We start from the raw sequence: 14,810 nt of genomic DNA, 5'->3' as shown, positions 1-14,810 counted from the left end.
TCGATGGCCAGAATATTTTATACTAGGTTAAGAGTGTAAACATGGAACGTTAATGATTCAGGTACAAATGGTGGGATGCAGGGAAGAGACACAAGATTGGCAGGTTAGTGAAGCCTGATGAGAGTAGATGGGGGCTCATTATACCATCTATTAAGTGTTTATGTGTCTTATGTAAAAAGTAAACCACACTCATGTGAAGAAGCCACATAAGCTACTCAGAAAAATGGACCATACTGCGGGAAAGGTGATGCTTCATGCAGTCCGTGCGGCTGCTCATGGCTTGTCTTAGAGATAGATGAGGTGAGGACCCTGCCCTGGGGGCTCCCAAAGCGAGTGGGCAGCAGGCAAAGGGCACCCAGGGCAGGGCCACAAAGGATGAACGGGAGTTGCATAGGGGTGGCCGGTGCAGGTGGCCAAGGCCAGGCTAAAAAAGGCCTTGAAACCAGATGATGGATCTGGGTCTTGGCTGGTAGCTGTCAGGGCCCCTGCCGTGTCCTCCTCACAGGCTGAAGGAGAACTACATTTTGCTGAGCACTGATGGCCCTGGGAGGAACATCCTCAAGTTTAAGCCCCCAATGTGCTTCAGCTTGGACGACGCACGCCGCGTGGTGGCGATGCTGGATGCTGTATTGACCGGTGAGCCAGAGCCTGCAAGCCTGGGGGGTGCAGGGGCGGGGGCTCCAGTCCCACAGAACTAGACCTGGGAGCAGAAAAACCCCACCCCTGAGCCAGGGTGCCCTGGACAGTGCAAGGGGCTGAAGTGGAGGGGGCTTGCCTGGCCTGTTCTGTGCATAGAAGAGTTCCCAAGTGCTGGGCAGGCACCAGTGTAAGACACAAGAGCAGCAGGGCCACATGGACTGAAGTTGGGCCTGTTGAGCCCCCTGAACCGTGAGCTGTCTGTGCTGAGTATAGGCTATCTGTGCAGAGCTAAGTGAGAAAAAGAACACTGCCATCAAGTTACCTCCGACTCATGGCAGCCCCATATGTCAGAATAGAACCGTGCTCCAAAAGGTTTTCAGTGTCTTAATTTTTCAGATCACCAGACCTTTTCTCCCAGGTGCCTCTGGATAGACTAAACCACTACCCTTTTGGTTAGCAGCCAAGTGTGCTGACCACTTGCACCACCCTGGCACCCCAGAGTTCAGCGAGGGGACCCAAAACAGGCAAAATCCAGTCTCAGGTGAGGATTAGAGCACTGCCAATGAGGGGATCCTCCCCTCCCCCCACCCCACACACGGGGTTACTTCTCGCTGCCCACAGGGGCATCAGCCCAGGACTCTGGAGCTGAGTGACCCATACTAGACTCAACCTGAGGTGAAGGCACTGAGGAGGAACAGGGGAGTTGGAAGCCTGGGGAGAAAGTTGACTGGAGCAGGACTGAGTTAGGCTCTCCTGACCATCTGGTAAGTGGTGGGACATGAGGACCCGATAAGCCTGCAGCCCAATCACTGAGCTGACATCCCAGGGGACACCGAAGGCAACAGGATCTTCAGTCGGGGAAAAAGGGTAGTCAAGTTTCGGTGGCTTTGTGGTCTTTTCTAGACATGGAGAAAGTGCTGAGCAGCTGCGCCACACTGAGGCTACAGCCCCACCCTGCCCTTCAAGTCTCCTGCCCCTGAGGTGAGTAGGGCCAGCAGCCTGCCCTCCAGGACCATAGCTGGACATCTTACCACCCGCAGCAGCTCCTCCACTTCTCAGCAAATGGAACCTTTTTATAAAAATCTTTGTTAGGATTTACATTTTTTCTCCTTCCCACAGGACAGTTTCTTCAACAAGGGAAGGTGGCTTGGGCTGCCCCCAGGCTCTCTCCAACCACCCCCACCAGAAAATCTCAAACACATTTGGTGGCTGAAGCCAGAGGACAGGAGTGGTTAATTTTACCCTCAGCCAACCCCTGCTGGGATGAGGAAACACCAGAACTCTTCCTAAGGCTGGATCCACTTGGAGCCCCAGCCCTGCTGCCTCTTGCAACCAGCTATTATCAGGCCTCAACTCCTAGACTTGGGGTGCCCCAACCTAACCAGCCAATGTCTTAACCTAGGAGGACCAGCCACCACTCCCAGGTCCAGCTAGCCCATTACCCTGTTTTTTTTTTTTTTTTTGTCTGCAGGTCCACACTCACTGTTGGAAGAGACAGAGAATCCTGTTCCCACTGGTTCAGTTGGGCCCGATACTGCTTCAAACTATGGAGCCATAGCCTGGGGCTATGCAATAGCGGACAGGGTTGGGGGACACTGCACAGCAGCTTCAAACCACCCACCCATTTCATTTCTCTGAAGGAGGCCTGGGGCCTGGTCAGGCACAGGATCACAGGATCTTCCATTAAAGGAAACTCTTAGCCCAAGGATGTGGGTCCATGTGTTTGTGCTTTAGACAGAGAACAGACATTCAGATCAGGAAGAGGCAGTTTGAAAAGAGCAGCCAGGTCCTCCCAAGCTCTACACCCAAAGTGGGGTCCAGCGGCTGGAGGAAGGTGCTGAGGAAGGGGGCCAGGGCTCAGGCTGGGGAAGTGGAGCACTTGGCACCTGCCCACTCTGGGCAATAGGTCTCATACAGCATAGCCCACACTCACCTAGGCGTGGGGGTTTTTTAATTTTTATTTCAAAAGCTTGGATAGCTTCAATATCCAGGTCGTGGCAAAATCAGGACACGTGTAAAATACCTTACAATACATTAGATTCCCAAAAGGTACCAAAAAGTACAGTAAAATTAACACTTCCATTACAGGAAATGTATGACACAAATAATATAAAATTAAAAGGTGAAAAAAGGTGACACTGGTTTTCTAAGATACAGTTTACTCTTTAACACCAGGGTCCATAGGCCCAGGCTGCAGAGCGACAGCTGGGCACAGACCCTCCAATCTGGTTCTGGGGAACCTGGTAATAAAATAGGCCCATGATGCTGTTCGGCCTCTGATACACCACACGCTGCCTAACACAACTAGAGCTCTGGAAATAGTAAACGGGAGAGTGATTTCCAGGGGGAAATTTTTAAATAAGATGCACATGGGACAGGCCATAGAAAGTTTGCCAAGTTAAATTTGGTACATAATTGTGTTCAATGAAATCCAAACGGAGCAGTGCAGTCAGCCGCCGGTCGCATGTGCCGCAGCCTCAGTACGGCTTGTAGTTATTCTGGTGGCCACCACGTCTCTGGCTCTTCCCGTAATTTGTACTACCCTGACCTGGGGACAAGAACAGCAGTACAGCAGTGAGCAACCACTCCTTACTGGCACTATTCACCCTGTGCCAGGCGCTTGATTCACATCCTCTCCAGAGCCTCAACAACCATGTAAGTTGGGGAGTACCTTCCCCACTTTGCAGATTAAGAACTGAGGCCCAGAAGCCAAAGTTCAACTTCAGGTTGCTCCATGGCAGAACCAGGCCAGTCTGACTCCAATGCCCCTGCTGCCAGTGGCCCCTGTGCTGTCTGTCCTGCCTCCCCTGTGCGGCGAGTGGATGGGGCCTCCCTCTCTCCTACTTACTGTAGTCGTAGCCGGGGCCGTAGCCGTAATAGCCATAGGGCGAGTAGTCGTAGCCGCCATAGCCGGGCCCGTAGCCCTGCTGGTAGCCGTAGCCCTGGTTCCAGTAGTTGCCGTAGCCCTGATTCCAACTCTGACTCTGACCTGTGGGGGGAGCAGGGCACAGGGGCCCATGGACCGTTTAGCACACGCAGGAGCTAGGATAGAGGAAATCCTGCCCTTTGGGTGGCGGGGGTAACTATGGCAACTCAGAGGCAGAAGCCAAGGGGCTGCTGTGCTGGTATAGAGGGCCCTGCACCTAGCCTGCACCTGAGACCCAGAGGGCTAGAAAGCCAGACGCTAACTTCATTCACTTCACTCTCTCCCATCATCCCCACCCTCCCTGGCAGCTTGGCCTAAAAACTGACTGATAGAGTTCAGGCTTTGGAGTCAGAAGGGCCTAGGCTGGAAGGAGGTGAAGCGCCCGGCACAGCCCTACCCCTACCCTCCTGCCTGCCCATCCACTGTGTACTAAGACTCAGGACAGCCACAGAGCCAAGCACACCCCAGAGCCCGTGCTGCCCACTCCCACCCCAGTGACAGGATGCAACTGCATTCTGCCCTGGGGCCCCGGGCTGAAGGTGAGCCTCTTCCATTTCAAGCTGCGGCGGCAGCTGCCGTGCAAAGCCGCGTGCTCCAGAAATCTGCCCCACGCCCGCCTCCCGCTCCTGCCTACCACCCCTGCTGCACACAGAGCACCAGAGACGAGAGCGAGCCCAAGACAGGCACGAGGCTCCAGCCAGCCAGGCAGGGCCACAGCACCCATCTTCATCTAGGTCCCACTCACCTCCGCTTCCACCACCGCCGCCACTGCCTCGGTTCCCTCGGTTGCGGTTCCCGCGGCCCCCCGAGCCATACTGCTGCTGCTGGTAGACTTCCTTGGGCTGGGCCACCTTGATTTCACACTAAAAGCCAAGAGGGCAGAGGATCAGGCCAGTGGGACAAGCTTGGGGCAGGGCTGGTGCAAAGACATTCACTGACAGATGTTCACATGGTGGAGCTGGCCCATCTGCTCAGAAACATAGTATTCTGGGGGTGGAAAGCCACATCCAGGCTGAAAGCTCTTGGAACGACACCTAGACAAACCAAGACTGACACAAGGACCTTTTTAGCTCGACTTTCACAAAGAAAGCTCTGGGGATGAGGAAGACAAAACCACAACCCTGGGTGATCTCGGCCCTGGGGCAGCTCCATAACCACCAAGGAGGAAAAGGGGGGCAAAGCAGCCAATTCTAGCCTAGTGCAGCAAAACGCCAGACCAGATGGTGGGGAGGCTGGAGCCTGGGCACCACCTTGGACCTACTGGGGACTGGGAGATCAGGAAAGGCTTCCCGGATAAAAGACGGCTGGGGCTGGATGGACCTTTGAGGATACAGAGAAAAAAGTGAGGCATTTCACTCAAACGTCAAATTAAGGGGATCCTGTCTTTCGTTTCACAGATGGGAAAGCCAGGCCCTCGGGGTCCAGGCCGCATGAGGTTACAGCTACCTCCACCCGACCCTTTCTCCCTCCACGCTCCGACCCACGGGCCTGTTGTCAGGAGGGGCTGGATGCTTAGGTTCTCTGTATCCTAGAGACAATTTCATTTTTGGTCAAAAACCTGCTCACTGGGGGTGAGGGAGCCCTGGTGGAGCAATGGTTAAGAGCTCAGCTGCTAACCAAAAGGTTGGCAGTTCGAATCCACCAGCTACTCCTTGACGACCCTATGGGGCAATTCTACTGTCCTATAGAGAGCTCCTTGGAAACTCTATGTGGCAGTTCTACCCTGGCCTATAGGGTCACTATGAATCAGAATTGACTTGACGTCACTGGGTTTGGTTTTGGTTTGGGGGTGGTGTAAGGTAGAGTGGCGGCCCTTCAAAATGCTACTTAGTTAAGTGTGTAAAATAAGTCTCCTGACACACCCCCTGCCCCCATTAAAAGCCGTAAAAACCACTTTACACAGTATCCTCATACAAGCATACTCCTCCTAAAAAAGTGACAGGTCACCTCTACAAGTGATACAATCTAAGGTATCCTAGTCTACTGAATTAGAAATGCCGAATACAATGAAGTAAACACATTTATTTCAAGACCCACCCCCAGCAGTCTCACTAGCACTGCCCTAGGCTCTTTCTCCCACTGTTTCACACTACAGTAGGCTAAAAAAAAAAAATAGCCAGAGATGGCATTGTGGGGAGGGGGGGGCGTAATTAACCAAGAATGCCCCACCCAGCAGCCCCTAAAGTGAATCCAACCTTCACAAACTCCCAGCAACGACAGCAGCTTCCAGGAGCCCCACCCTACCTGTCCCACCTTATCTGGCTGCCACTCCTGCTCAGACACAGAACTCACCACACCCAGGCCGCACCCTCAGCTCCCAACTGCCTCCTCGGCTGCCTGGTGGAACACTTGAAGCCTGGATGGCCCAGAGTTCAGTGGGAAGAACTCCACCTCTCACTGCACAGGATCCACTTATTTGAAGGCAAAACTGGCTCTGGATTTCAACTAGCCAGGTCCCTGGGAGCTCTTTGGGAAGGGCCTTTGCCTGGGGTGGGGGGTGACTAAAGTAATACCCACAGCAAATGAAGTGGAGCCAAGATTTGGTTTAAGAAAGGAGGTAGAAGCAAAGCTCTGCAGCAGAGCAGGCTTCACCACAGAGAAAAATAGTGAGCGGCATAAATTCCATACCATCTCAAGACCTCAACTCCAGATTCACATACTTTAGACTCAAGATCCAGAACACCCCCACCTTATTTTCATACGGGAAAGGATACCCCCAGCTTGCTCTTCCCACAGACACCATGCCAACTCTCCTGCATCCCTCACAACCAGTTAACTGCCAGCTCTACCATGTAAGAGCTACTTGAAGGCCGGTACCTCATCCAATATATTCAACCTGCCCCAGCCAGGGCAGCAGACACTGCAGACAAACAGTAAGGGCCAAACACTCTTGAGAGCTCTTGCAGGTAGCCCACCTGGGTCTACAAAGCCCACACATGCAAAGGGCCAGTTCTCTAGCAGCAGGAGGCCAAGCATACAGACATATGGACACACTACCTTACTTCCACTGACAGTGTGGAACTTTTTCTCCAGAACCTTCTTCACAGGTTCCTCTTCTTTATAGGTGATAAAAACAAAGCCTCGTCTTTTGTTTGATTTTGGATCCATGGGAAGTTCGATGGCCTCAATCTGTAAACACAGGCAAAGCTCAGGGTGTGTGCCTCCCCTGCCCCAGAGCCTAGAGGACACAAGGAAAAAAGGCACTGGCCAGGCAAGGCTGCCAAGGACCAAGAGCAAAGCAGCCTCAGGACAGTTAGCAGGTGACTCCTGGGAACACACTCACCTCTCCAAACTCTCCGAAGTACTCCCTGATTTTTTCTTCAGTGGCTTCGGGATTCAGACCCCCAACAAAAATTTTCTTCACTGGGTCCTTCTTCATGGCCATGGCCTTTTTGGGGTCAATGACACGGCCATCCAGCCTATGCTCCTTCTGGTCTAACACCTGTTCCAAAAAAAGGTGACTAGGTCTAACTTAGCTGCATTACCCTAGGCAACGCCCTTCTCTGAGCCACAAAACTCCCAAGCAGGTACACAATATGTGCTTCAACTCCTCCAAACTCTACCCCAGCCTGACTTCCCAACCCAATTTTCTTCAAAATCTGAAGCACCCTAATACCTATGAATCAGTCCCACCCTTGACTTTCTTCCTGTTCAGGCGGTCCCAGTGGAAGGCATGACTCCTCCAGAAATAAAGCAGCAGTGATTAAGAGCACAGGCTGGAGCTGGGCTATGGATCCTCCTGCCACCACTTACTAGTTGTGTGATTGCTTCATAAAATTCTGAGCCTTTATTTTTTATCTGTAAGACGGTGCTAAAAATACCTACCTCATAGCAACTATAGATTCTTCTCTAATCTTTACTGAAGATAAGCACACAGAAAAATAATCTAATTAACCTCATCTTCCTTGACCACTCCAGCCCACACTCTTCTCTTCCCATTTTATCTGTACTTTTGCTTCTTCAAGAACACAACCTCTAACTGCTCTGCTTTTCCCAAAGCACTCAGCCACATGCAGAGCACAAAAACTAATCAGTCTAGAATGAACAATGTTCTCAACTCAAACCCTATGTATTAAGATTGCTGACACAAAGTCCCCAGCTTACCTTCTCCACACTAGTTGCATCCTTGAAGAGGATAAACCCAAACCCTCTTGACCGTCCAGTGTTGGGATCCATTTTTATCGTACAGTCAACGACCTCTCCAAATTTGGTAAAATAGTCTTTTAAGTCCTTTTTGCTGGTATCCCAGCTCAGGCCACCAACAAACATTTTTCTGTAATAGTAGGGTGAGGACAAGTAAGTCTTACAAGAACAGCATGATTTCAGAAAGAACTGACCCTCCCAAAACCGAAAGAACTACAAGTAAGGCCACCATCACAAAGGCCTACACAACCCTTGAAAACTGTTAGGATTTTACTCTCAAAGATGTACATCTCCACTACCCCCAAGTGACCCTAGACCCTTACAATGCTTAATACGGCATACCCCCAGGTCTCTCACCCAACAAGGAAAGGAAGAACAACCTCGCCAAGGGTACAGACCCTGACCACTCATAACTGGGATTTAATACGCCTAAAATCCGCTTTTCAGAGGTCTATCGTGACCCCTGTTTTTTAGCTCCTCCCGGAATCTCGCTCGAGGAACTGGAGGCTTCCGGGAGCCGAGACCACGTTGAGCCCGACTCCGCCCCCGACGGCGGGAGGCGGGAGGAAGGCCTAGGCCGGGGCGCGCGCCAACACCGCCCACGCAGCTCGAGCCCAGACCCGGCTTGGCCCCGGGTGCGAGCGCTGTCCCTCCTCTCGGCGGTCCGCCCCGCACGGCGCGAGCGGCCCTGGGGCGGCGCCAAAGTCGACCCAACAAACTCCGGCAAACTCCGGCGCGAGCGGCGGCGCGGCGAGCCCGGAGGGGAGGCCCGCGGCGAGCCCGGAGGCCAGACCCGCGCGGCCACCAGGCCGGGCCGCCGCCGCCCCTCCCCCCGCCGCGTGGCGCCAACAAAAGGAGGCCCGGAACAAAGGCGGCGCCCCGGCCGCCCGCGGCACCTACCCCGCGTCCTCTTCGTTCTTGCTGGCGTTTATCTGGTCTCCCTCGGCGCTGTTCTGAGTCCCCGCCGGGGGGGCCGCGGTCCCGCTTCCGGCCCCTGTCGCGGCCCCGCTGCCGGTACCGGCCGGCGACTCGCCTTCGGGGGCGGCCTCGTGTCCGTTTTCGGTGGCGCCTGTCGTCTCCATGGGTTGCTCCTCACCCACTTCCGACATGCCTAGGCCGGTGCGCGGCGGCTCCTGCAACGAAAGGCCCCAAGCGGCGACCCGCGTCAGCTGGCCCGGCGCCCGCCCCGACCTCCCGAGCGCCCACCCGCCTGCCCGCCGGCTCACGGGCCGGGCCGCTTACCTCGCCGCCGATGACGCTGCGGGGCCCGCTCGTTCCCACTTGTCGGGGAAGGCGCCGCGGGCTCGGCCCCGCTCACGCTCGCGCTGCCGGGGTTGACCCGACCCCCTTCCCGCTGCCGCGACTGCCGCCGGGCAGAACCACCGACTCAAAGCCCTCTCCGGCCCGCGCGGTTCCGCCGCCTGACAATGCCGACTCGTGGCGCTCTTTATAATGCCGAAGCTGGGGCCACCTCGCAACAAGACGCGTCTTCATTGGATGCGGTCTCCCGTCACTCAGCTTTAGGCTGGCATATCATTGGCTGCGACGGCGCGCGCGCTCTAGATCCGGGCGGGCTTTGTCCTCATCTTAGAACCCGCGCGAGTTTGGGGCCTTGATGAGGGTTCTGGAGGCCGGGCGGGATGGTGGCGTGTTCCGGCTGCACGGCAGCCGGAGCCCAGCTTCGGAGAAGCCCAGAACGAACCCTGACTCCCTGAGGCCGTAGCCGCTAGCTCCCGTTACCCCCATCCCAGCACTGGCGGCCTCAACCGCCTCACTTCTCAAACGGGGAACGGCGCGAGGAAGTCTCGCAGTCCAAGGTCGCCCGACTGGAAGAGGCAGAAGCCGGGCGCCGGAATCTGAGCTTCCGGGATTGGGCGCATGGGTTCTCAGCCCGCGCTCCTCTTTGCCCTTGGAGCCCCTCGTAGCCCCCCGCTCCCTGCCTTTTTGCTGCTTCCCCTTCCTACAGTGATGGGGCGGGGGGGAGGGGCATCTGTTGCCAATGGCGGGGGAAGAGCCATGGATCACGGTGTCCCCCAATCCTCGGTGCGCACCATATCGGTGATTAGCATCTTAGTTATAGTTTTGTTTACCTAAATCTTTCCTTTAGATTAGTTCATTTTTGCTAAAATTTATTTTTAACAAAGCATAACCACGCCTGTGAAATCATGAGTTGCGGGGGACAGTGGTTGATTATCTTTTTTTAATACACGGAGATACAAAATCGCTTTATATCATCTACCAGGCTTCAAAGGCTTGCGTTACCCCATGATTGCTTTTAATCATTTGGGTTTGGGGCCCCAAAAGGCCCAGGATTACATCCTCAGAAGCTTGGATTCACCAAGTAGCAACAGAACACAAGTAGCTGATATTTCCAGCTAGATTCCTGCAGCCAGGCCCTGTGCAACAGGCTGAGCATTCTGTTCTCTCATTTGGTCTCCTAACAACCCTGTGGTGGTGGTACCATCACAGTCACCAATTTATAAATAAGAAAATGGAAGGCAACAGCATGGCCAAGGCCACACAGCCAACCCTGCCCTAATCCAGTTAGCTGGACAATGGAATTACTGTGAGAATGAAAACTGACAATCACATTAATTAAAAATAAAAAAAAAATCTAGACTTCAGACTTTCTACAAAAATCTGAAGATTTGGCCACACTGGGCTGTTTTCCTCCAAGGCAGCAATCAAGAGCTACCCCCAGGTGAGCCAGTGCCCTGCGGTTCACCCCAGGGACTACCTTACCTCTTCACTCTTTCAGGCTAGATTCCTTGACTGAAATTCACATATCTCCATAAAACCTTAGTCATGTCACTGCCAGGAAATCTGGCAGTGAGGCTTGTGGGGAAGTCCCCAACCAACTTCCCAGCCCAACTCCACCTGCTGCCCTGCCCACTCACAGAAATAAGGGCCAGTGATGTGGCCAACAAAAGATGGGTGAAGCTGCCCAAGCAATCAAAGTGATGCAGGCGATTGAGTTCAAAGTCAAATAGTGTAAATGCAGCCCCAGGACATAACTACTGAGGGCCTAGTTTCACTTAGTTTCCTGCACTCATCCACATGGATTCCTTTAGCAGAACTCAGAAATGCTTTCAATGACAGGTCAGGTTTGATCATAACAGGATTTGGACAGTGCTTCACAGTTTGCAAAATGCTTTTACCAACATTGCTTCATTGGAGCTTCAAAATAGCTTTGGGCAGTGTGATGGTTAATGTTTTGTGTCAACTTGGCTGGGCTGTGATTCTCAGTGTTTGTATGTGATTACCCCCATGATGGGATCTGCTGTTTCTTTGGGCATGTGGCCTGCATCCGAATTTAAGTGGACGTTCTGGCTTTTGGCTGCTCTGGATCCTGCAGCTGCCTTCTGTTTGTCTGACCTCCCAGTCTTGGGACCTGAGCTAACAGCTTATCTGCTGAGCTTGGGATTCCTGAATCTTCACAGCTTATGAGCAATAGCCCTGCCCTCCTACCTACCAATCTTGAGTTCGCCAGACTCTGTGGCCACGTGAATCAGGAAAAGCCTCTGTCTTGATCCACAAACTTGGGACATTCCAGCCTCTACAATTGAGTGAGCCATTTCCATGATATAAAATCTGTCTATATAGGTATTTATACATTTTACTGGTTTTGCTTCTCTAGAGAACCCAGCCTAAGACAGGCAGTTATCCATACTTTATACCCAAGAACACTGAAATTGCATGGCTAAAAAGTGTGGCTGAAAAGCCATCACTTCCAATTGGATTGGAGATTGTTTCCAGAGCTCCTGGCTGCTGTGGGCCACAGTGTTTCTGAGCTTTGATTCCTTGGTCTAATTTAGAAGATCTCATATCTGATTAAATTTTTGTGAAGCTAGAATGAGACAATGGCTTAGAAAACATGTGGTAAATTATAAAGAACTGTGAACAGGCAGGGATCAACCTCAGCACAGAATGCTTTATACTGCACCCAAGGGTGTTTTGGACCAAGGCAGGACACCAGGCTGTTTGGAAGAAGTAGGGAGTCCCTCTGACACAAGGATCTCCCCTCTTGTTATTGGATCTTGGTTACAGACCTTAAGTAAAGAATACCTTCCATGGCAATGAGGTTCTCAAGTCATCCAGGGGCTTAATTACCCCCTAGAAACCCATTACACGGCCTAGTGTACAGAACCTGGACTCTGGGGATTCAAACTGTATAGAAATACATATGTAGAGTGTGTACAATCTTAGATCTGGAATACAGAGGACAGGCACAATGCATTTGGACAGGTTTTTATTTATTTTTAATTATACAAACCTATTTTTCTCACGTTGTCCTTTTTTTTTTTTTAGCTGAGCCTGCAAGGTGGCAATTGTGTGAGTTAACTGCAGGTATGCTGTGACTCTGCTGAGGCCAATTCCCACTCTGGCCACTTCCCACACTTGCCCAAATGGGCTCCAGCTCCCCTGCTCCAGGGCCAACTCTGGCTACAGCCAGAGGACTCTTTCTAAAACACAAGTCTGGTTCTGTCACTTGTTGTTAGGTGCCATTGGGTCAGTTCTAGCTATTGCGGCCCTATGTACAACACAACGAAACACTGCCCAGTCCTTTGCCATCCTTAAAATCATTGTTATGCTTGAGCCCATTGTTGCAGCCACTGTGTCAGTCCATCTTGTGGAGGGTCTTCCTTTTTTTCACTGACTCTCTACTTTACCAAGGATGATGTCGTTCTCCAGGTACTGGTCCCTCCTGATAACATGTCCAAAGTACGTGAGACATAGTCTCACCATCATTGCTTCTAAGGAGCATCCTGGCTGTACTTCCTCCAAGACAGATTTGTTCATTCTTCTGGCAGTCCATGGTATATTCAACATTTTTCTTTAACATCATAATTAAAAGGAATCAATTCTTCAGTCTTCCTTATTCATTGCCCAGTTTCACATGCATATGAGGCAATTAAAAATACTTTAGTCCTCGAAGTTACATCTTTGCTTTTTAACACTTTAAAGGGGTCTTTTGCAGTATATTTGCCCAATGCGATACGTCATTTGATTTCTTGACAGTTTCTTCCATGGGCCTTCATTGTGGATCCAATTAAAATGAAATCCTTCACAACTTCGATATTTTCTCCATTTATCATGAGGTTGCTTATTTGTCCAGTTGTGATGATTTCTGTTTTCTTTATGTTGAGGTGCAATCCATACAGAAGGCTGTACTCTCAATAAGTGCTTCAAGTCCTCTTCACTTTCAGCAAGTAAGGTTGTAGTCATCTTCGTATCAAAGACTGTAAATGAGTCTTCCTCCAGTCCTGATGTCACATTCTTCTTCATATAGTTCAGCTTCTCAGAGTATCTACTCAGCATACAGATTGAGTAAGTATGGTGAAAGCATACAGCCCTGATGCAAACTTTCCTGACTTTAAACCATGCAGTATCACCTTGTGCTGTTTGAACTACTGCGTCTTGGTCTAAATACAGGTTCCTCGTGAGCACAATTAAGTGTTCTGGAATTCCCATTCTTCACAGTGTTATCCATAATTTGTTATGAACCATACGGTCAAATGCTTTTGCATGACAAATAAAACACAGGTAAACATCTTTCTGGTAGTCTCTGCTTTCAGCCAGGATCCATGTGACATCAGCAATGATATCCCTCATACCATGTCCTATTCTGAATCCGGCTTGAACTTCTGGCAGTTCTCTGTCAGTGTACTGCTGCAACTGCTTTTAAATGATCTTCAGTACCATTTTACTTGTGTGTGATATTAATGATGTTGTTCGATAATTTCCACATTCTGTTTAATCACCTTTCTTTGGAATGCGCACAAATATGGATTTGTTCCAGTTGGTTGGCCAGGAAGCTGTCTTCCAAATTTCTTAACATAGACTAGTGAACACCTCCAATGCTGCATGTTTGTTGAAACATTGTTATTCCATTGAGTCCTGGAGCCTTATTTTTCATCATTCCCTTCAGTGAAGCTTGGACTTCTTCCTTCAGTACCATTGGTTCTTGATCATTCACTACCTTCTGAAATGGCTAAATGTCGACCAGTTCTTTTTGGTAAAGTGACTCCGTGTATTCCTCCCATCTTCTTTTGATGCTTCCTGTGTTGTTCAAAATTGTCCCCGTAGAATCCTTCAGTATTGTAACTTGAGGCTTGAATTTTTCTTCAGTTCTTTCAGCTTGAGAAATGACGAGCATGTTCTTCCCTTTTGGCTTTATAACTCCAGATCTTTGCACATGTCATTATAATACTTTACTTTGTCTTCTCACGCACCGTTTGAAATCTTCTGTTCAGCTCTTTTAGTTCGTCGTTTAGGAACTCAACATTCAAGAGCAAACTTCAGAGCCTCTTATGACATCCATTTTGGTCTTTCTCTCCTGTCTTTTTAATGATCTCATGCTTTCTTCGTGTGTGATGTCCTTGATGTCGTTCTACAACTCATCTGGTCTTTGTTCATTAGTGTTCAATACATCAAATCTCTTGAGATGGTCTCTAAATTCAGGTGGGATATACTTGTCTTGGTTATCTAGTGCTGCTATAACAGAAATCCCACAAGTGGATGGCTTTAACAAACAGGAGTTTATTCTCTCACAGTCTAGGAGGGTAGAAGTCCAAATTCAGGGCGTCACCTCTAGGGGAAGGCTTTCTCTCTCTGTTGGCTCTGGAGGAAGGTCCTTGTCATCAATCTTCCCCTGGACTAGGAGCTTCTCAGTGCAGGGACCCTGGGTCCGAAGGACATGCTGTACTCCTGGTGCTTCTTTCTTGGTGGTATGAGGTCCCCATGTCTCTCTGCCCACTTCTCTCTTTTATGTCTCAAAAGAGTTTGGCTCAAGACACTATCCAATCTTGTAGATTGAGTCCTGCTTCGTTAATATGACTGCTACTAATCCCGTCTCATCAACACCATAGAGACAGGATTTACAGCACAGGAAAATCACAACAGATGCAAAAATGGTAGACAATCACACAATACTGTGAATCATGGCCTAACCAAATTGATACACAAATTTTGGGGGGACATGATTCAATCCATGACAACACTCAAGGGTGTAATTTCGAATCCACCAGGTGCTCCTTGGAAACCCTATGAGGCAGCTCTTCTCTGTCCTATAGGGTCGCTATGAGACGGAATCGGCTCGACC

At 50.8% G+C, this 14,810-nt stretch overlaps 2 protein-coding genes across 6 annotated transcripts in view; one reads left to right on the top strand and one right to left on the bottom strand.

Moving 5' to 3' along the window:
* PHYKPL (5-phosphohydroxy-L-lysine phospho-lyase) overlaps positions 1-2,583 on the top strand; it is a 44,838-nt gene extending 42,255 nt beyond the window's left edge. For 3 of the 4 annotated variants that reach the window (XM_064279240.1, XM_023551981.2, XM_064279241.1), the window contains 3 exons: positions 506-636; positions 1,543-1,620; positions 1,759-2,583. In XM_064279240.1, coding sequence (XP_064135310.1) covers positions 506-636; positions 1,543-1,619 — 208 coding nt within the window. In that variant the 3' untranslated portion in view covers position 1,620; positions 1,759-2,583. The remainder of the gene's footprint in view (positions 1-505; positions 637-1,542; positions 1,621-1,758) is intronic. The other variant, XM_064279239.1, reaches the window with a different exon arrangement.
* A 198-nt stretch (positions 2,584-2,781) lies between these two features.
* On the bottom strand, positions 2,782-9,106 carry HNRNPAB (heterogeneous nuclear ribonucleoprotein A/B). Of its 2 annotated transcripts, XM_003404694.4 has the most exons (8): positions 8,951-9,106; positions 8,609-8,841; positions 7,670-7,838; positions 6,849-7,007; positions 6,563-6,694; positions 4,311-4,428; positions 3,488-3,628; positions 2,782-3,187 (listed from the first exon to the last, which is right to left on the bottom strand). In XM_003404694.4, the coding sequence occupies exons 2-8, from the start codon at positions 8,815-8,817 to the stop codon at positions 3,117-3,119; spliced, it is 999 nt and encodes a 332-aa protein (XP_003404742.2). In that variant the 5' UTR covers positions 8,818-8,841; positions 8,951-9,106; the 3' UTR covers positions 2,782-3,116. The 2 variants fall into 2 exon arrangements, with proteins under 2 accessions (XP_003404742.2, XP_064135312.1); XM_064279242.1 differs by lacking the exon at positions 3,488-3,628 and having other exon boundaries at positions 8,951-9,101.
* Positions 9,107-14,810: the final 5,704 nt, after the last annotated feature.

The sequence above is a fragment of the Loxodonta africana genome, chromosome 2 (genome assembly GCF_030014295.1).
Source record: "Loxodonta africana isolate mLoxAfr1 chromosome 2, mLoxAfr1.hap2, whole genome shotgun sequence".
Lineage (NCBI taxonomy): Eukaryota > Metazoa > Chordata > Mammalia > Proboscidea > Elephantidae > Loxodonta > Loxodonta africana.
Note: the sequence above shows the minus strand (reverse complement) of the source record. Positions and strands in the feature narration are given on the sequence as shown.